The sequence below is a fragment of the Neofelis nebulosa genome, chromosome 15, assembly GCF_028018385.1.
Source record: "Neofelis nebulosa isolate mNeoNeb1 chromosome 15, mNeoNeb1.pri, whole genome shotgun sequence".
Taxonomy (NCBI): Eukaryota; Metazoa; Chordata; class Mammalia; order Carnivora; family Felidae; genus Neofelis; species Neofelis nebulosa.
This window is the reverse complement of record NC_080796.1, coordinates 22,070,754-22,093,315: the sequence shown is the minus strand read 5'-3', so window position 1 is coordinate 22,093,315 and position 22,562 is coordinate 22,070,754. Positions and strand designations below refer to the sequence as shown.

At 43.0% G+C, this 22,562-nt stretch overlaps 1 protein-coding gene across 1 annotated transcript; it reads right to left on the bottom strand.

Moving 5' to 3' along the window:
• Positions 1–1,230: 1,230 nt before the first annotated feature.
• Positions 1,231–12,842, bottom strand: PRDX6 (peroxiredoxin 6). Its single transcript, XM_058701833.1, has 5 exons — positions 12,638–12,842; positions 8,496–8,652; positions 5,048–5,194; positions 3,669–3,815; positions 1,231–2,230 (listed from the first exon to the last, which is right to left on the bottom strand). The coding sequence occupies exons 1-5, from the start codon at positions 12,730–12,732 to the stop codon at positions 2,102–2,104; spliced, it is 675 nt and encodes a 224-aa protein (XP_058557816.1). The 5' UTR covers positions 12,733–12,842; the 3' UTR covers positions 1,231–2,101.
• Between the last annotated feature and the right edge of the window lie 9,720 nt (positions 12,843–22,562).

Here is a 22,562-nt window from a genome sequence, read left to right as displayed (position 1 = left end):
CTTAGGATCACTTCAACCCGGGAAATGCTTATTATGTCACATTTTACATCTGGAAAAGAATCTTTTCACAAAGTCTCATGGCTTCATGGTGACAGAGCCAGAAATCCATTTGGGGATACCTGGCTGCCTTTTCTTTGAACCTTTTCAGCGTCTTTGTATTGACATCATATATGTGGACAGAGTAGAGATGGCCAAAAAAAACACCAGGGTTTGGGTGCCTGAGTGATGGGGGGAGCAATACATTTATTGGGGGAAGTTGATGAATTTGATTTTGAATTTGCAAATCCAATGGCACACGTTCCATCCGCCAATAAAGATCAACACTCAAGTGTTGAATAACTGAAAAATTAACGTTGGAGATTTAGATGCTGGATTGTCACCATGAAAGAAAGTTGAAGCCAGACTCCAAGAGACAAGGACAAGAGGCATCAAATAGCCAAGGGAAGAAAAGAGAGCAGCAAAGAACTGAATAGTTGGAAAGGTGACAGGAGATGGAAGATCCAAGGACTAGTTAGGAGATATCCTATAAGAGGACCAGGTATTGGTTCTTTAAGGGCAAAGTATATTGTGACTCGAAGAGGTAAGAGCAAGACACATTCCTCTTGGGTCTTTCAGACCAGGACTCCTCAGGATATTGGGTAACTTGAAATTTTCACTACCTTCCCAACCTTCTTGGTGTCACTCAAATTTTACATGTGGAAAATTCAAGGAAACTAAAGACTTAATGACTCATCTACCATATGGCACCAGGCATCATGTTTTACATTATTCTACTCAATAAAAAAATATGGAGGGCTACATGCAAGGGAATATACTAGGTATGGGACACTTCTTTCTAAACCCAGGACTTATCAGCACAGCCTAACAAAAGTCTGAGAGACCATCAGTTCACAGTAGTTAGTATTCTTTCCAGAAACGCACAGGTGTACTACTCTCCTCAAGATTCATATTCTTAAGCCTTGTAAATCCAATTAATATGTTAGGAGAGCTCTTTACAGCAGGGGGGTCACAAACCCAAGGACCCAGGGAAGTAACAGGAAGGAGCGAAGTGGGCCAAGAGATGTGGTGAAATCTCCTTGTTCGTCAGCTGCTCCTCCACTTTCGTCACATGAAATTTCACGTATCTGCCTTTGGAGAAAAGTACTGATGCCGATCCTAGCGAGCGAAGCTCTGCCCTTCGGGTCAGGAGTCTAAACTAGTACTTCAAAACGTGACAACAGAATTCTCTGATCCAGTTTTAACAAAGAATTTATTTGCTGATCCCCAAAAAGCAAAACTCAGAAAACAGCCCCATCCCCTCACTGCAAGAATAGTTCTATAACAAAACATTTTCAATCATTTCCTCCTTTCTTCCCAAGTTGTGCTCTTGCTCGCGCCCATCAGTGTAGAGCAGACAGACATATGGAAATACTCTGCATGAAAGGCACATGGCACTGTCGCATCGCTCACACCTCCTGGTCCACCTCCCTGGCAGGCAGGCAAGTGGAGCCTCTTCTATAGCCTCTCTTTTTTAATAGAAATTTCTCGAAAAATTTTCGTTATAGCAAAATATTTAAAGATTCCTCCCCCGCTCATCCCACTCCAGTTATCTAATGAAAAAGTATAGAATTGAAAAGTTTGTTGCCCCCGCTGCGATCAAAACCCTGAAGAGTGGAGAATTTCTGGATCTCCACAGGTTTTTGGGTTATATATTCGTATCTACAGGGGAATTTGAACGTCAAGTTCTGGATTTGATTGGAACAGCTGAAAACCTGACAGTCATTCTATGATGGAGCAGAACAGACTTTCTCCACCATCAACTGACACCACCTCATCGACCCCACATCCTGTAGACATCCAAGACTTGAATCTCACATACAGACTACATTTCAGAGACAGCAGAGAGTGCTACGGTGCAGGAACAGAACAGAATGCTGGTGAAGGCACAGAGGAAAGGATCCCAAGAAATTTTTAGTGCCACTTTGTTTAATAAGCCAGTAGTATAGCAACCTAAAGGCCTTGGCTGTGATCACACCAGGATGTTGTTATGGAACAGGTGCAGGAGAACATGACTGGCAGCCGGCGCCCCCTGGCTCACTGTGCTAACCACCTCCTGGAGGGACTACGGCTGGGGCGTGTAACGGAGGTACTTCTTGCCAGACGGGAGCTCTTTGGTGAAGACTCCTTTAGGGAAAATTTTTTTGGCTTCATCTTCAGGGATGGTTGGAAGAACCATCACGCTATCGCCATCCTATTGAAAGACATTGAGAATAATGAAATTCACTCTTACAGTGAAGCCTGAAGGCCAAGAAGTAGCTTCAGAAAAGTAGCTACAGGTGCTCATGAGAATAACCCAGTATTGGCCACTCTCTCCCCTCTGAGGAATTTTGTTTTCACAGGATGATCTTCGACACTTTGCTGAGAGAACAATGTCCCCATCTTAACAAGAAATGGTCTTGTTTTAAACCCAGTGACGTCTTGGCACCACACTTTAAAATTTAAATTCTAAGTCCTTACCGCTGCCCGGTGTGAATGAATCGTGCCTCCTTGCCCCACCTCCTGCTCCTGCTCTTCCAGGCACGCTGGTTTTCCTCCCTCATAAACAAGCACGACTTGGTCCCTTGCTTTCTTCATGTCCTTCCCAAAGTTCCCTTCAGAGAAAGGCCTTCTTTGACAGCCAATTATAAAACCTACTCTCCCACCCCTATGCTCCCACTGTCTCCACCTCTGCTTGATTTTTCTCAGTCACATTTATTGCCACCTAAAACACGGTAAACTTGCATACTGTTTGTCTCCGCCCGCTGGCATGTAAGCTCTCTGAGGGCAGGGACTCCTATTTACATTAATATTTATATTGTTCACCATTGCTGTAGCCCAGAGCCCACTGCCTGGGCTCAATAAACACATGTTCAATGGACAGATACAGACTTTAAATGATTTGCCTGTCAGGAAAAACAAATCAACACAACCTGGTATTCAGGTGAGCATATTTTAAAAAGGTAGCAATGTTAAGATGCCCTTGTGATATTATCCCTGTCTGAGAATTCTACATGGGGTTTGAAAGGCTAATTGAAGCTTAAGAGAAGTGAAATGCTCCAGACATTCATACACCAAATAGTTTTATAGCCATGACTCAAGTGGCCAATCTAAGTTTTGCTATAGATATTTTGCCAACATTTTGCTCGTTTTGGGAAGGGTTAAAGGTTTTTTAAAAAAAATTTATTTTATTAAGAAATCATTCTGGGTGGCTCAGTTGGTTAAGTGTCCGATTCTCGGTTTCAGCTCAGGTCACGACCGCACACTTCGTGAGTTTGAGGGCCGCCCCAGGCTCCATGCTAAGGGATTCTCTCTCTCTCTCTGCCTCTCCTCTCCCTTGCTCGTGCTCTTCCTCAAAATAAATAAATAAACTTAAAAAAGAAAAGGAATCATTCTGACCAATTAATTTGATCAAGTGATATGGAAGTTAGAAAGCAATACGGGGAGTTTGTATTTCATATAAAAATACAAAGAAGACCTTGACAATGGCCTCATAGTAAATCTGAAACTCAGCCATAAGGAAAAGTCCTGCCAGTGTGTGTGCGTGCCAGAAAAAGAGCCCCAAGTAAGAAAGACCCAGAAGATAGCCATTTAGAGACTGGCCCCTTAGGCCTTGAAGGTGAGCTGGGTATCTGCCCTTTTAACATCTTTACCTTCCAGTCAACGGGGGTGGCAACCCTCTTTTCCGCTGTCAGCTGGAGAGAGGTAATTACCCTGAGAATCTCATCAAAGTTCCTGCCAGTGGTTGCTGGGTAGAGGATAGACAGCTTCAGCTTCTTATCAGGACCAAAGATAAATACCTGCAAAGCACACAGATGCATAAATAGGAATAATTCTTTTAAGTGTTTTTGATATCAAAGCCTCTTTGAAAGCTCTTTAGTTATTAGAAATGTTCAAGGGTGTAGAAAAAACCAAAACCCAAAACCCTGCCCCCACCCCTGCCCTCAGCAAACATCTAGAAGGATACATCAAACTGTTAATCTGGGTGGCTTCAGTATAGATAATTTTCTTCTCCAGGTTCTTTTTCTTTTCTTTTCTTTTCTTTTTAACGTTGATTTATGTTTGAAGGAGAGAGAGACAGAGTGTGAGTGGGGGAGGGGCAGAGAGAGGGAGACACAGAATCTGAAGCAGGCTCCAGGCTCTGAGCTGTCAGCACAGGGCCCGATGCAGGGCTTGAACTCACAAACTGCGAGATACGACCTGAGCTGAAGTTGGAGGCTTAACCAACTGAGCTACTCAGGCGCCCCTCCATGTTATTTTTCTAAACTTAGAAGGGAATTCTATTTGGTTCTGGGTGTCTCAGTAAGAAAACCTGATATGCAAATTGAATCCAGGAAAGGCCTCAGGAAGGTACTATGTTAACTAGGGATGATTACCTTAAAAATATACTAATGGGGGTAGGGGACACCTGGATGGCTCAGTCGGTTAAGTGTCTGACTTTGCCTCAGGTTATGATCTCACAGTTCTCGAGTTCAAGCCCTGTGTCGGGTTCTGTGATGACAGTTCAGAGCCTGGAGCCTGCTTCATATTCTGTCTCCCTCTCTCTCTGCCCCTCCCCCGCTCGCACTCTGTCTCTCTCTCAAAAAATGAATAAACATTAAAAACCTTTAAAAAATATACTGATGGGAGTTGATACCGGTCTTCAAATAGTTGTATAGTTTTGCAGATGACGGATTAAGTCTGTTCTCTAGTAGGTAAGGACAAACAGGAATTCCCAGCCACAGTTGCCTTATGAAGAAGGGTATTATGGCCCACCACTTTAAAAGAGAGGGCTGTTAGGAGAGCTGGGAAAAAGATTCCTCAATTCTAGATGATATCTTATGATCAACTACTTATTTTATGTACATTTCCAAAAGTTATCAAATTTAGCTGAAAATTTTACTTTGCTTCAGCAGTACGGATGGTCAGTGAGATTGCCCCTAATTATTTCATAACTGGAGATATTCCCCTATTCCTCGAGTCAGTGTAAGCACTCAGCTGTACACGGAGCCTGGCCAGTCATGAGGACAACTAATGGATTTCTACAACTCACCACACGAGCTGTCACAGGCATGCCCTTTTCGTCCTTCTCTGCTGGGTCCAGCATGCCTAACAGGATGGCAAGGTCCCGATTCTTATCATCAATGATGGGGAAAGGTAATTTTTCTGTGGGCTCCTGACCATTGTAAGCATTGATATCCTGAAATGCAGATGAAAGGGGAAAAAAAAAAATCTAAACCAGGCACATTCTCTGAATTCAATCAATGAACATCTTCCAAGATAGGGAAGAGGAACACAATCATAATTTTCTCTAAGCGATTTTAGTAAAAAAAAAAAAAAAAAAAAAATGAATGAATGAACACTCCTCATCCCAATCACTCACTGACAGAAATAACAGTACAGTACAGTACTTAGGTTATCACCACAGACCCTTTTCGTGCCCAGGTCTCTTAAAATTTGGCATGATTTTACTGCCCACGGAAAGCAGAAAGAAACGCTTTAAAAGTTGAATGCTGTAGAGTTAGATCCCAAACTAAGGTACCTCTGAGTACCCAATAAGTAAATACCATCAGAAATAATGTGTGCATTAAGTCCATCACATCTAAAAGTAATGCCACATGCAAAGATAATTCTACAGATCTGGTCCCTGCCCGCTAAGAACCCCGACCCAGACATTAAGCTACTATACAGCAGATATTAAGAAATGAAAAAAAAACCCATAAAATTTGAAGCAAATCCAAGAATGGAGAGTTGAATATATACTTTAAGGACAAGTCCAAGGTAAATTTACACTAGGGTGAAATCCACATAGAAAACAAAGCATTTCAGGTCTGAACTGAAAGACAATAATGTACTTTCCTCCTCATTCTACTCTCTTCCCCTACTAAACTTCACTCATTTACTCATTCATTCCTACTTTTCCTATCCCTAGAAGCCTTTGAAAAAGAAAATCTAGCTCCCATATTTGATCAAGTAATGATATAGCACTTCCCGTGGGGTAAGCACGAGGGCAAGTGCATGTGGATGAGTGAGGCGTGGCACCTGCCTTCAAAGAAACTTCTACTTTGGTTAAGATGATTCCCATGTGAAGTAGCAGCAAATGCAAGACTCTAATATTTACATGGCAGATTGTAAATGCTGAAGTATACTAATGTCCCCACTGACAGATAGGTCTCCTGAGTTAGGAAAGACTTCAGGAGAGATTCTACCTGGGGCCTTGAAGGATGGATGAGATTTTTCACAGGGAAGAGGAGCAGTATTAATGAAACATGCAGGCAGGTCTGAGCATAAATAACTGAGAAGAGAGTGAGTAACTTAGCTGGGTAGAGCTTTAGGAAGCAGCGGGAGAGAGGATTTAAGGTTGGAATAAGGTCTGTTTATTATGTGGAGCCTTAAAAGTAACATAGGGGTTGAGGTCATGGCCGATATAGAGCCTCTGTCAATTTCTCAGCAGAGATGCGACAGGACAGAAGTGGTACAGGTGAACTTTGAAACGGGTAACAACACATTTTGACGTGTTCCTTAATTTTATTATCTTAACTTCCTTTCTGTTGTCACTGGCCCCCCATCAGCTCATCACAACTAAATAATAATCAAAAGGCTTTGTGCTAGAGGCGTCCTGAAGTTTCCTATGTAACCAGTTGAGTGCCAAAGTTTGGCCACTGCTTCTGATAGGTGGGACTTGTTTCCTGTTCAGTGCTCTCACAATTCTGAAAATTCAAGGCAGAGGCTCACAGGCTAAAATGAGTCCGGGCATGCTGCTACTTTAAAAGGTGTTTTACAAGAGGCAATCAACTCTTCCTTTGGTGGTTTCTAGTTTCAATGGCTGCTGTACGGTAATAAACGGTCAACACTGCCACTTCCCTGATGGGCATTACGTTATATCCACGAACACCAAAGAACCACATGCTTTGGCTTTATTCTAGCCTAAATCAGATGAATTCCTACTCTCTATCATGTAGTATCAATGACAGCATCGGTTTGAGGTTCCAATTGCACTGCCATCCTTTCCTAGCCGGCCAACCCTGAGCAAGTCCCTCCAACTCTGTGGGAGGAAAAGTATTCTCACTGGCAAACATGAGAGCATAGTGCAGAAATGCACTTACCAGTCGCAGCCAAATGTGAGGGATGAAAAAAATGCCACCGTAAGCAAGAGAAATCCCCTTCTCTTTTCTCCTGTATATGATGCTTCTAATCTCGGGCACTTAGAATTAACTAGCAGGAAATGGCCAAGGGCTGCAGCCCCAGGTGGCCAGCTCACAAGTCAGTACCACATCTTTTATTCAGTTGCATGACAAGTGCTTGACAGAGTGCCTAGTACATTGTAAGCATCCTTCAGAGCTTACCTATCATCACTTTTTAGTGGCACATCGTCGCAAAGTCATCAAAATGTCCTCAAGTTTAGACCACCACATTTATTGTCCAAGTAAATCGTTTGTTGAAAGTAGACAATTCCTTCCGTTCGTGCATTCAACACACAGAGACTGACTGCCTAGGATACACTGAGTGCCAAACACTGTTTGGCAGAGCACAAAATAGGAGTCTGCCTTGCTGAGCCTGATGGGTGTGGACAAATGAACAAATGAAACTAGCAACGTGCAGAACATTTTATTTTAGATGGTGACAATGCTAAAGAAAAAATCACAGGGGGATAAGGAACATGGAGGGGAGTTATAATTTTAGATAAGGAGGCCATGGAAGAAGGCCTTGATGAGGTAGCATTTGAGTCAAGACTTGAAAGCGGGAAGGGCACAAGCCACAAAGCTACCTGAAGAAAGTCTTCCAAATAGTATTTTGCATCATTTTAAAGGCAGAGCAGACAAGTTTACTGATGAACCAGACGTGGATATGGAAAAACCAGAGGAATTCAGGATGATGCCTAGATTTTGGCCAACTATGAAAACGCAGTGTCCATTAGCTAAGATGAGTAAGATCTCGGATTAAGAAAAGGAAGCCAGTGTCAGACATACTAGGTGTGAGATGACAGGACATCCCAGGGGAGATGGGAGTTGGCGGTGGTCGTAGCAGGCTGGGAACCAGCAGTGTCTGGCCTAGAGATGGAAATTCGGGAATCACAGCATTTAGATGTGAGTGGATGAGCTCACCAAGGGGAAGGGTATAGATAAAAAGAGACGGTGTCCAATAAATGAATTCAGGGCAACTTTAGCATAACTAGGAGTTGGGGGTGAGGAAGCTCACTCTGACCATAAACAGGAATAGCTCAAGATGTGGTGTCTGGAAGCCATGAGAGGAAAATGTTCCAGGATATACAACGACCAGTGGGTTGAAGGCTGCTAGTGGGCCGGGAAAGACGAGGGCTAAAAACCGAGCATTGCATTTAGCAAGGTAGAGATCACTGTGCAGTTTAAGTCAGATTTTCAAATAATAGGTGAAGTCTGAACTTGAAGTTACTTGTACCTTTACCTCAAAAAACCCAAGCTACTCTACATAATTTATACCTTGATTTATAACCTCAAAGCACATGCCAATTGGTACTATACCTTGCTCCAAGCAAGATGGTCTTCAACACTATCCACTGAGAGGGCAATCATTTTCACGTTCTTCTTGGCAAATTCTGGTGCCAGCTTTGCGGCTCTGCCGAGCTCCGTGGTACACACGGGGGTGAAATCCCGAGGATGCGAGAAGAGAATGCCCCATCTGAGATGAAGGAAAAGGAAGCCACGGCTTATTGGAGGGATTATCACCGTCATGTAGAATGAGAAATCACAAATCCTATGTCAAAAATGACTTCCTTTTTAAATAAGTGCTTATGAGGACAATTACTTTTAAATTTTTGTCGAGGAATGCTTTTTGATCTTCTGACTTCCAGAAAAGCCTATGTTGAAAGCCCGATTCAACCAAACATATGAAATTCCACATGATAAATGTCTTAGGAGACTGTAATTTAAGGGTGTTGCCTCCTTAAATAACTACAGGGCCACCCTGACTCTTTTTCAGCTCATAAAATCTGTGCTACTCAAACCAACAAGCTTACTGAAATACCTTTTCCCCCCTTCTTACCCACTTCTACTTTTTTTCTAGGCTATAATAATGGATGTCCCAATATGCCCCAATCCAACCAAATGCCTGACTGCAATAATAAACAGGTTACATAATCTCAAATAAATAGGCTTCTATCCTCTATTTATATGTAAAATTAAAGCTGACACTTGGCTTCTTTGTAGTGAGTGGATATAAAAACTTTTGTAAAGCTACCAAGCCTGCCAAGCAGGACACCCAATCTCTGCACCCTGACGAAGCTACCGCACTTTTGAGTTTTACCTGTCTCTTCCTTTGCAGAGATTTTTAAGCATATTTCCAGCTAAAAGTCACCAAGAACTTTTGGAATACCATTTCCTTCTCCTTGGCAACAGAACTACTCTTCTGACTGAAAAGGAAAATTTAACACCGGGTTCTCCACACCCCGCTGGACTTGTGTTAAACCAGGATCCTAAACTACTAAATAACTCAACTCAGTCTAGACGCCAAGCTTGACCTCTCAAAATCTGCCAAGTTTCCTGAGGCACAAAGAACAAAGCAGAGACGAGGGTACCTCCCTCCCACCTACATCTGCCACTCAACTCCCAAGGCTTCAGGAAAGGAAAAGCCTTCCTACAATGAGAATAGAGGGCCCTATGGCAAGACTGGGAAGAAAGAGGTAATATTTTGAAGATTCTGGAGGTCTGTGGTATGTTTACTTTTTTATAAAGGACAGTAAGAAGGCTACACATCTTGTGATATAAATAATCTAGGTATGGGTAAAAAATCTAGGCCTTTGATTCTATGGTAAAGGATCTGCTTAAGGGTCAGATGAGACTTACGAGAAAGTTTCCAAGAGTTGAGAGAAAAACAGGGCATTTCTTCCTGAGTTGTTAAAGAGTTGATGAATTAGAAGCGTCAGACACACTCTTTCCATTGTGCATCGAAAAGGTTTTGCTGAATCATGCTAAGGAACTCAGTTTAAGCCACTTCACATCCTGTCCCCCTCAGAGGCCAAACTCCAGTGTGCCACATGGCTAGGAAGAGGGTAAGTCTGAGGATGTCTTACTATGGTCTGCATTCCCCTCTAAGTCTCCCTAACTGTGTGTGCTCTTAAGAGGAGTTCAATTACATTATCCCATTTCCTTCCTTCCTCATTTTCAAAAGACAAAAGGTTTCCTCCTTTAAGGGAAGGGTCCTCACTCACTAACCCCCAGAAAACCCCAGGAAAACAAGTTTTGGTTGGTGAAGATGTACTGTAAAGAAGCTGCTTCTGCCATATACACAAAGAAACAGAGCTAAAGCTCATTAAACTCACCAAATGAAGCACCCAAACCCCTTAGTTGTTTCCAGTTGTCAGGGGTAGGGCAGATACCTGTAATGTTTGAAATTATTATTATTTTTTTTCTCCAAAAAACACCCAGATCAAAAGCTGACCTCTGAATTGAGATCACACACAGAACGGAGTCCCTGGAGAAATTGCATTAGGCAAAACCATGTATTATAATTATAAAAAGAGCTCAAACTTCTTTTCAAGGTAGGGGAGGGAACACAATCCCAGGCGTGACCTGAGGCAGACTTGTTATATTTTTGTTTGTAGATGCAGATATTTTTCTCATCTTCCTACTGGTGGCTCCCTGAGAAGGCACCACTTTTAATAAAATCAGGATAGACCCAGGGGCAAATAAACAACAGCAAGAAACCCAAAAAAGTAGGGTTAGCTTAAATAGTGACGGCATTTATAATTATTGCTATAATAAATGTTTTATGTCAATACTTATCTTTATACAGAGTTCTGATAAGATTTTGTTCTATGGGGATGAGGACTGTAGATAGGAATGGAAAGGAACATACTCTAAAAATCCCATGGACTTTAGGAGAAATACTAATACCTAGATTACGAGATTGGACACAGTCTGTATATCTCTCCCTGCCTTTAAGGCTGAATGTTCCATTTTTCATCTTTTTTCTAGCCTAGTCCTCTCTTTCACAAAGCTTAGCTTTTCCCTTAAATTGGCAGCTGGAAAATAGACTTAAGAGAGTGTAAAGGGCTGTGTAGGCCTAAGTGGGTAAGAATCCCTCCCAGGTTCTCTGCATAGCCCTGTCCAGTCATTGATGAATGTCATAAACTTCCCTCTCTCTGTCTATACACATATATATCTGGACACTGTAAATAAAATAAGGACACAAATCATGGAGGATTTGTTAAGCCTCAGAACACCACAGTGCAGAAAATACGAACAAAAAGCCAGGAGCAGAGTCATAAATGCAGAGAACTGGTGGCTGCCAGAGGGGGTGGGGGGGATGAGTGAAATAGATCAAGGGGATTAAGAGGTACAAACTGCAGTTATAAAATAAATTAGTCATGGGGATAAAAAGCACAGCATGGGAAACACTCAATAATATTATAATGCATGGTGACAGACGGTGACTACTTACTGTGATGGGCACTGAGTAATGTATAGAATTGTCTAATCACTATATTGTACACCTGAAACTAATATAACACTGTGTGTCAACTATACTTCAATAATTAAAAAAAAAAAAAAAAAGGGAAAACCAGTGTGGTGGGACCACTGGAACTCCAGAGCCATAATATAATGACACATATCTGGGAGGTTTCAGATTAAAACCAAGCAACTTAAAAGCTTGCTGATTCAGGGGCTGTAAAACGTAAAACCTGGGCAACACCAATTTACTCCTAGTCATAATGGTCTGACTGCCAGGCCAGATCTGGCTATCGCCGGCAAGGCCACGTGCTGGAAGCAAAGCAGTGGGGGGGAGGAAGCAGTGAGGGGCACACGACTGGGAAACAAAAGGGTCTCAAAAGCGGGGAGGTCCAGGCGTCCAGGAGCCTGCAGTGGCCTACCGCGGCAAGAACAGGCCATTGCAACTGAGTAACCTCAGAAAGCCCTTCACTTCAAGTGTTGCAAGTTCTGGAATGAAGGACACACCTACATACATAATGTTCTTGGTTCCTCCCAAAGCTGTTATCAAATCATATCCCAGCCACAGGAGGAGGCTCTGGACAAAAAGTCTTTCAGCCACTTATTTGGCAGCTGGTGGTTTAAATTTTTACATTTTGTGTCGAGAAGCCTGCAAATACCACTGCAGCAAGCAAGTCCTCGGCGCGCTGGGCCGTCCCGAACCTTCCGCCCACAGCAGTGTCCTCAGACTCCGGCCTTAGACACTCACCTTCCCCCAGGGAGCAAATTCCAGCACCGAGGGAGGGAGTGCGACCCTGGGCACAAGTCCCGGGAAGTGACCCCTGATGCAGCCCGGCCCTCGCCCCAGCCGCCTCAACTCGGCCACGCTCCTTGCACCCCTTACCAAACCGAGTGATACAGGCAACAAACCCTCCGCATCGGCCTCCGGTGCCCGTACCTGCTGGAACCCAATTTCGTTCCCCTCCCCCTTTCCCGCCGCGGAGCCGGCTCAGCCACATGGGGGCCGCCGGCGGAATGGGGTCGAGGGGCCGGCCCCCAGCAGCGCTCGGCCGACGCGGGGCAGGAGCCACTCGGCCAGAGGCACGTGCAGGAACCGGTGCGGGGAGGAGGCGGGCGGCGACCAGGGGGCTGAGCTGGGAGGACGGAAGGTAGAAGAAATAGGGAAGGCACCTCCGAGGCCGGGCGTAACCCGAGGACGCTACGAGGTGGCCACTTACGAGTCTCCCAGATAGTCGTGGAAACGGATACGGCCGATGGTAGTATTGGCCTCGAAGTTGGGAGCCTCGTCCCCAAGAAGGAGACCTCCAGGCATGGCGGCAGCAGTGACGCGGGAAGACGAGGACGCGCAGCAGCGGCAGTCACCAGCTTGCCGGCTCCGGCGGTGTGGGTGCCGGCCGCAGAGTAAGTGGGGCCGCGAGGGGCGGGAAGCGAGCGGCGTGGGCGGGGCCAGAGGCGGAGTCTGAGCGGGGCGGGGCCGTGGCACGGCGAGGGGCGGGGCGGAACCGGGCCGCCGGCCGAAGGACAGAGCCGCTGCTGGCGCGGGTGGGATGGCGGCCGGGGCAGGCCGGAGCAAGGGGCGGAGCGAGGGGCGGAGCAAGGGCGGGTCAGTTCTGGGTCCTGGTCTCCTGCCTCTGAACCTGCCGGGAACCTGTGGGCGCCGGCGCCTGTCTCCACTCACGTGACGTGGGACTCAGTGACCCCTGAAGGCTTGGGGGTGAGAAGGTTTGATCGTGCAGTGCGTCTGGGCTTTGGTGGTGCAAGGAAGCGGGTCGCAGTAGAAGGGGAGCCCCAAGGCGGAGAATCGGGGTGGGGGATGACGAATCCGCGATCCTCCTGTACGCTCACTCTTGGTCGCCTGACCCCTCCACTTACCCCTCTTTAAGTGTGAGCTTCTGGAATCCTGACCGCCCCAGCCAGCCTAGCCATCACGAACTCTGTATATCAGAGGATGTGGCAAGACCCAGACGTGTAAGGGACCTTATGTCAGAGGAAGTGGCTTTCGTATTGCAGCAAAAATTCCAGCACATATGTCAGTCAGTGCTTGGGGGAATGTGACTAAACTTTTATTGCCCTCCCCTCTCCCAGAGTTCATTATGAACCATAAAATATTCAACACAATTATCCTGAAATCTACATATGCATTTTAAAACATACTTCTTGTGGTCTGCTGTATGCAAGTCAACTCTACCACCCAAGGAAGTGGGAAGGTTTTTTTATATATAATTTATTGCCAAATTGGTTTCCATACAACACCCAGTGCTCATCCCAACAGGTGCCCTCTTCAATGCCCATCACCCACTTTCCCCTCTCCCCCACCCCCCATCAACCCTCAGTTCTCAGTATTTAAGAGTCATTTATGGTTCGCCTCCTTCCCTCTATGTAACTTTTTTTTCCCCCTTCCCCTCCCCCCTGGTCTTCTGTTAAGTTTCTCAGGATCTACATATGAGTGAAAACATATGGTATCTGTCTTTCTCTGCCTGACTTACTTCACTTAGCATAATACCCTCCAGTTCCATCCACGTTGCTACAAACTGCCAGATTTCATTCTTTCTCATTGCCAAGATTCCATTGTATATATATATAAACCACATCTTCTTTATCCATTCGTCAGTTGATGGACATTTAGGCTCTTTCCATCATTTGGCTATTGTTGAGAGTGCTGCTATAAACATTGGGGTGTAAGAGTCCCTATGCATCAGCACTCCTGTATCCCTGGGGTAAATTCCTAGCAGTGCTATTGCTGGGTCATAGGGTAGATCTATTTTTAATTTTTTGAGGAACCTCCACACTGTTTTCCAGAGTGGCTGCACCAGTTTGCATTCTCACCAGCAGTGCAAGAGGGTTCCCATTTTGCCACATCCTCACCAGTACCTATAGTCTCCTGATTTGTTCATTTTAGCCACTCTGACGAGTGTGAGGTGGTATCTCAGTGTGGTTTTGATTTGTGTTTCCCTGATGAGGAGTGACGTTGAGCATCTTTTCATGTGCCTGTTGGCCATCTGGATGTCTTCTTTAGAAAAGTGTCTATTCATGTCTTCTGCCCATTTCTTCACTGGATTACTTGTTTTTCGGGTGTAGAGTTTGGTGAGCTGGAAGTGGGAAGTTTAGGTTCATTTATTTGCTCTCTATGTGCCAAGTGCGAGGTAGATAGACAAAATGACTGTTCTCTTGGAGCTTTCATTCTAGTGGGGGAGACATAACTAAACGAGAACACATTAGATAGCAGTAAATCCTATTTAGAGAAATAAAATAAGGTTATGTGCTACAGGGTGACTGGGGTGCTGCTTTGAATTGGATGGTCTGGTCTGGGAAAGCCTCCAGGATAATGTAGGTAAACTACTTAGCACATAGTAAGTGCTCTGGAAATGGTAGCTGTTATTTGGCTGATGATAATGGCTTATGCAATACATCTTGCTTTGCCAACTATGTGCATGGCACTGTGCCAGGCCTGGTGACTGCAGTCCCTGCTCTTATAGGGAAGGCAGATGTACATGCAGTTTTGATAAAATTATGGAGTAAATGCTGATGGGAGAGGGTGCCAAATGGTTGGAGTTCAGAAGTGGGAAAAATCCTCTGCATGGAGCTCCTTAGCCTTAGGAAGGCCCATGGTAGTGTTAAGAGAAGTGACTCACATACTGCAGTTTTAGTTTGCATCGTAGTGCTGTGTGTGGGGTGCGTGCGTGTGTGTGTGTGTGTGTGTGTGTGTGTAACGCTAACCGGGTTTACTCAGTTCTCCTCTGAACAAGGATTTACAGTAAGATTATTGGTAAAATTTCTAGCCACTCTAGAGAACTCCATAAAGCTACTGTAATTTGATATCTCAACTAATTTGATTCCAGGCTTTGGTTTTGAAAGTGCTATGTCGTAAATCCTTTTGCGGGGGAGGGAGAAAGAGAGGAGGGAAAGGAGGGTAATTTTATCTTAATGCACTATTAATAACACCATGGAGATAGCATAGGAAACACAGATATACCACAAATATGGAGAATGAATACAAAAACAGACTACTGATCGCTATAAAAAGCATAATCATGGAACTGTCTGTTGTAAATTAAGCAAATGCACGTATAATAAAATCTGATAAACGCCTGTTAGCATTTATAGCTCCAGAGACTGCACCCCGGAAATCCTCATGCACTCTGCATGCTTATTTGCTTTGTCTTTGTAGCATTTTAAATTCTTTTGAATTAGCTGACAACATTTGAAAGATAGATCTTTCTTTCTTTCTTTCTTTCTTTCTTTCTTTCTTTCTTTCTTTCTTTCCTTCTTTTTGCAAAAATATCTGGATTTCTGTCTCCTGGAAAGGCAGAAGGTGTGTAGCCACACTGGACCCGTATTCCATGTGGGTGAACAGTGGCTGGAGAGAAGCCTTCTAAGGGTGCAAATGTTCCCTGTTATTCAAAAGGTCCTTTGCCACTTACTGACGTTAAGTGCCTATTGTCATTTTAACCCCATTCTTGCACTGTTGTTTTTCTTAGAGTAGAATTAGGAGGAAAATGGATCCTATCCTAATGTATCCCTATTCTATCAAAATTGTGAAAATGAAAGGTTGACCAAGGGCCATACGTTTCCAGGAGGAACAAGATAGAGCATATCTTTGTCAAAGTAAAGAATATTCCCATATACTTAATGTGCAAAGTTGAAAGAACACCATCTGTCCTACCTGGCCCTTGTAGGGAGTTAGTTTAACTTCCATACTACATGGAAGGCGGATGCTTCATGGGCTGAGGCCATTCCAGAGGGAAGAAGTGCCATGGAAAAAGGAGGAAGGGAGGCAGGGCAAGGAAGACATTCCAGGGAGAGGCCAGAATGTGGAAAAAAAGGAGACGAGGCTAAGGGAGGGATTTACTTTGCAGAGGGGGTAGAGGCTCTGATATCAGGGGGAAAAAAAGTTGTCAGGCTGCTGGCAGGGTTGGGGAGAATCTTGAAGTCCTTAGAAGTAACTCCCTGGTGACAGGAAGAAGGGGATTGCAGGGATTTTCAGAGGGCTTTGACTCCTGTCTGATTGATAGGCTCTTCTGTCTTTACTGCTTTGGACAGACTGAAGGAGAAGGTGAAGGAATTGACAATGGTCATTTGGAAAATCAATAGTGCATTACGTTTCTCTCTCTCATTCTCTCCTTAGGTTGTGAACTCCTAAAGGCTTGACCATATTTTTTTACTGGTAAACATTTGTGACCCGTTAGATGCGGTGGGCATTGGGCTAGATTACACAAAGTGTTGGAGAAGCATTTGTCTACCTCCTGCAGCCACACCAACAAAGTCTGTCTGCCTGCAGCTGGAAATAAAAGAGCAATGTGTCCCTAGTTATAATTGTAGCTAGGGAAAAATTCTTATGCGTGTAGGAGGAGATACGGAAAACTTGAAATTAATGTTAGGAAGGTGGGCTTGGGTTTTTAAAAGCAGTTCGTATAAGCTCTCGTGTTAAATCTGATTGTCTTTTTCAGAAATAAAAATAGAAAGAAGGCTGGCCCACAGGAAACTGTTCCTGCTATTCAGGACAGTGCAGTCCACCTGCTAGTGAGTAGGGCTGCTAATCTCTCCACTGCCCTTCTTTGTCTTGTGTAACGCAGTTGCTTCTCCCCTACTGTATCTGCTATAGGACATCTGCATTCTGGAAAGAAACCAATGTGGGAGAGAAAATGAAAGGATGACAGCTTGTAAAATGCTAGACTGATGAATAACTCTCAGTAGGGCTCTGGAGTAGTAAGTTCTGACACTTATTTTCCCAAGTAAAGCACCCTAAAAGTTTACCATTTACCCTGAAAGAGATTGCTTAGTAAGTTTTCACAGATAATGATTGGTGGGGGTGGGGTGGGGGTATTTGTTACAAAGGGTTAAAGGATTAGGTTTAGAGATGTCATACAATCATGGGTAACTAAAGACCACATGCCAACTTAAGTTTATTTGGTAGCCAGTTCTCTCATCTGCTTTTAGTTGAGCATAAGGGGCCCGAGGCTATATAGGGAAGAATTTATTACTGTTACAGAGCGGACAGTGAATATAAATTTGTGAAGCTTCATATCTGGAGATCCATAGAAACTGTCATAGAGAGGAAAGAGGGGAAAGGGGAAGAGAGAGAGAAAAGAGAGAAAGCGGACAGCACAGAAGTCACAAGAGCTGGTGGGGAGGAGACAGAAGGAAAACAAGGAGAAAGGGAAGTTTGGAGAGGAACAAGTTTGGATGCCTGCCCGCCTTGCCTGGACCTTCCTCCACAGGAAAGCCGGCCACATGGTCCTGCCACTCTGGCCATTGGTGATTGCACACGTCTGGGTGTCTGGCCCAAAGGCAGTTCAACCTCTAAACTGGCTAGCAGCCCGTGAGGGAGACTGGCACAAAGTGTTTTATTATGGGATCCTCTCTTGGTGGCTGGAATGCAAGAGCGCAGATTCAGTCAGCAGTTCACAGCCGGGACAGAAGCTGAGAGATGGTCAGGGAGGGTAGTAAGCAGAAGCCATGACGCGGTCCTGAGAAGAGCAGAGAGTGGCAGGCACTCTAGAAGCAGAGCGGCAGGTGACTGATGCTGAGGGGAGATAAGCACGGAGTCACTACTGGCCTGCTAGCTTCCGAAGGCAAACTCTCTGAGGCCTAGTGCCAGGAGCGAACTAAAGGTCAGTGGTGGGAGAAGACCTCCCCAGGGACAGGGAATCAAGTTATGCATCGCCTGGGAATTTAAATGTAATAAGATCAGTCTGCTTGTTATTATTAACAAAATCTGGCACTTCTAAGCAATGTTGGTGATAAAACAGTCCTAGAAAAATCTGGATGTTGGTCTAAATTGTCAACAATTGCTTCAGTTCTTGTTGAGTTTTAGGAATGTATACATAAGTTCCAGCTTAGCACATTTTAATTACTTCTTCTTTGGGGAATAAAAGTATTCTGCGTACAAGTTAATTTGGAGAACTCTCCATCATATAGTCAGCTCTGTATATGTGGACCTCATTTATTTCAAGATTCATTGTGGTTCAAACTGTCTTCCAGCACAGTTTCTGCCGATAACTCTGGCATTTAATAATTACTGCATTTAAATAGTAGATTTGAAGTAAATAACATTAGCGCAGTCATTATAAAGGAACAGACCTTAAGTTATTTTCCTGTGACTGCTTGAAAGTTTTGTGTTTAAAATTTAAAACACATGTACACCAAAAACTATAAAACATTACTAGAAGAAATTAAAGAAGACACAGATTAATGGAAAGATATCCCATATTCATGAATTGGAAGACTTAATATTATTAAGATGTCAACTACCCAAAGCAATCTACAGGTGCAGTGTAATTCCTATCAAAATCCTGAAGTTATTTTTTGCAGAAATAGAAAAATCCATCCTAAAATTCATACGGAACATCAAGGAACCCTGAATAGCCTCAAAATTATCTTGAAAAAGAACAAAGCTGGAAGTCTTTCGTTAAAAACTTTTTTTAATGTTTATTTATTTTTGAGAGAGAGATAGGCAGAGCGCGAGCAGGAGAGGGGCAGAGAGAGAGGAAGAACAGAATCCGAAGCAGACTCCAGGCTCTGAGCTGTCAGCACAGAGCCCAACACAGGGTTCAAATTCATGAACCGCGAGATCGTGACCTGAGCCGAAGTTGGACACTTAGCCGGCTGAGTCACCCAAGCACCCCCAAAGTTGGAAATCTTGACACTTTTCTGATTTCAAACATATTATAAAGCTATAGTTATCAAAACAGTATGGTACCTGCATAAATACAGACGTATAGACCAATGAAACAGAATAGACAGCCCAGAAATAATCCCTTACGTACATGGTCAAAAAATCTTTGGCAAGAGTGTCGAGGCCACTCAATGAAGAAAGACAGTCTCTTAACAAGTGACATTGGGAAAACTGGACATCCACCCACATGCAAAAGGATGAAGTTGGACCCTAACTTACACCATGTACAAAAAAAGGTTGGGAGGGGGAAGCTTTTTAAGAAAACATACTACTATGAAAACTCCCTTACCCAAAATTTAGTCCACAGCCTCCATAAGATTACATATCAAGGGCAAATACAAATCCTAAAAGTCTTCTGCATAAATAATAGTAAAAAAGTTTTAGCAATCTGAGTGGGTAACCTAACTTGTTCCATCTGCCAGAAACACAATTAGATCCAACTGTTCTTTTACTTGTGAGTTTCTGTGTTATCTTGTCTCATTCCTAAAATGTTCAAATCAGAGCTGTAAGATTTCTGTTTGTGTCCGTATGTTCATATATGTCTACATATGTATGTTATATATATGTGATACTTTTCTACCTCCAGATGGTATTTTACCAAAAATAAGTTGTAAAAGGGCTCTATTTAATTGGCTTAAAAAATAGGCACTTATAAAAATTAAGACTAGTCAAACGAGCTTATGTTGTCTCTATTAGATATTTAAGATTATAAAAGTTTGAAATCATCCTAAGAACAAAACATATCATAAAAATAAATTGCTTAATGTATGTTAAGCACAGAAGTAGAGAGGGAGACAGAGAGTGAGAAGCCACATGTTTAACTTTATAGATGCTTTGCTTCTATGATGTTTTGATGTTACAAAAATTATCAGCAAGAGAAATAACTTAAGATTATGGCTAACTTTGTCTAATGTGTCATGAAATGTTCATGAGTAATCTAAACATAATCATTTAGAACATGTGAATTAAACACATGTAAGTGGAATAAGTTTAGAAATGAACTTTTCCTTGGGGCGCCTGGGTGGCTCAGTCATTTAAGTGGCCAACTTTGGCTCAGGCCATGATCTCGCGGTCTGTGAGTTCAAGCCCCGCGTCGGGCTCTGTGCTGATAGCTCAGAGCCTGGAGCCCGTTTCAGATTCTGTGTCTCCCTCTCTCTGACCCTCCCCCGTTCATGCTCTGTCTGTCTCTGTCCCAAAAGTAAATAAACGTTAAAAAAAAAAAAAAAAGAAATGAACTTTTCCACAATGATTATGTTTTATAAAACATGTCTGCTTAAAAATAGTTTCCAAAATCTTTTTGGGAAGTTGAATCTTTAAAGTTGTACTAAGTTAAACTAAATTAACATACTAGATATTTGTTGAATATCTAGATCATTTCCAGTCAGATAAAATGCTGAAACATTAAATGCTAAATATAAATTTATCTACTTTGGCTTCTTATATTAAAGAGGCAAATGATATTTGGGTCTGTTAATAACACATTCTTCTTGCCACACTGAAAAAATTGTCTATTAAAAAGCATATGCTTCTAGAAATTATGAAATGATGTGTTTATTGTACATTTGCCAATCTACTACAGAACATTGGCGCGTCGTAAACACTTCACAATAGGCAGCCTCCTAGTTTTCACTAATATTAGGGTTCCTGAGAGTTAAAAATTCTAATCAACAGATGTAACTAAAAGTACTAGAAATAATAAGGAAAAAAAATCTGCAGGCAAAATATACAAATAAGGTAGGATATCTTTTTGGTAAAAAAAATATAACAGATGAAGATGTCTCTTGTTATGGAAAATGGCAAGTAATATTGTCCTAGTTTAGAGGCTATTTACAGTTTGTTTCCAAATTAAAAGATAAAAAGGAGGATAAAGGACAAAAACTAAATAGATATAGAAAGTTGGGAAGAAGACAAGGAAGGAGAGAGAAATCTTATTTTATGTAGTCAAGCTGACCCAAATTAAATGAATTTATTATAAGGGTTTAAAAAATCAGCTTTAATATCACTGCATACCTGTGCAAAGAAACGGAATGTCACCCCCAAATACGCCTCTTTGACATAAAATTTATTTTGAGCTGAAGGCAATGAAGAAGTGGCAAAGTCAGAAAAATCTCCTCCTTTTCTTCATCAAGGCAGGGCCTAAGCTCTCCTGTTGCTGGAGGGAGACTCTTACCACTTTAGAGAAGGCACTAGAGAAATCTGCAAACAACCCTACTCAGTTCTGTTCCCTCCTGCCTATTTACCTTTGTGCAGGATTTATTAGAAATGCGGATTGTCAAGCCCCATGCCAGACCTGCCGAATCAGGAACTTTGGGGGTGGGACCGAGCGGTATGTATTTTACCAGGTCTTCCAGGGGATTCTGATGCTCTGGACTAAAATTGTACCGTGCCATTTACGGTTCAAGAACGGGCATTCAATCCAGTTCTTGCTAATGAGACATAACACCCATTAGGAGAACTTCTGGCAAAACTGTTTTTGATCCTGAGTGAAAATCAAAGAAAGTCAGTTTTTTCATCTTTCTCTGGACATTTTGCCTGGATACTTACAAATATTGCAGTTATGGTGCTACAAACCTAGGAGTGACAGAATACCAAGGGTGGTGGAGCAGAAAGATGGAAAATATCTGGATTCTTTATGGCATCATTGAACTACAGCCTGCCCTGAAACTTATTCTACCTCTAGACATCCTGCTGAGTCAAGAAATATCCTTATTTTTTTATTTTATTTTTACTTTTGAGAGAGAGAATGAGAGAGCAAGCAGGGGCGAGGGGGAGAGAGAGAGAGAGAGAGAGAGAGAGAGAGAGAGAGAGAGAGAGAGAGAGAGGGAATGAATCTCAAGCAGGCTCCATGCTCAGCGAGGAGCTCAATGCAGGGCTCAGTCCCACAACCCTGGGATCATGACCTGAGCTGAAATCAAGAGTTGGCTGTTCAACCGACTGAGCCACCCAGGCGCCCCAAGAAATATCCTCATTTTTAAAGAGAATTTGAGTCAGTATTTCTGTTACTTGCCACAAACATATCTGATGGTCTGATACATTAGATTTGCTAATATTATACTTTGGATTTTTAAATGATTATTCATTAGTAAAAATGACCCAAGATTATATTTTTGCTGGCATTGTTAGTTTTCAGTATCAGGATTAAACTTCTTCATAAAGTAAATTGGGAAGCTTGTCATGATTTTTATTATCTGAATAACTTAAATAACTCAGGAATTAGCTGTCTTTTAAGATATGTTAGACTTTCTGGTAAAGTAATTTGAACCTAGTGTTTTTTTTTAAGTTAGATCTCTTGCTACACTTTCAAGTTCTTCGATTATTTGGCTAATTTTCTCTCTTTGTGAACCAATATTAGTAATTTATCTTTTTAAAAAATCTGTCTATTTCAGGGTGCCTAGCTGGTTCAGTGGGTGAGGCATGTGACTCTTGATCTCTGGGTCATGAATTCAAGCCCTATGTTGAGTGTAGAG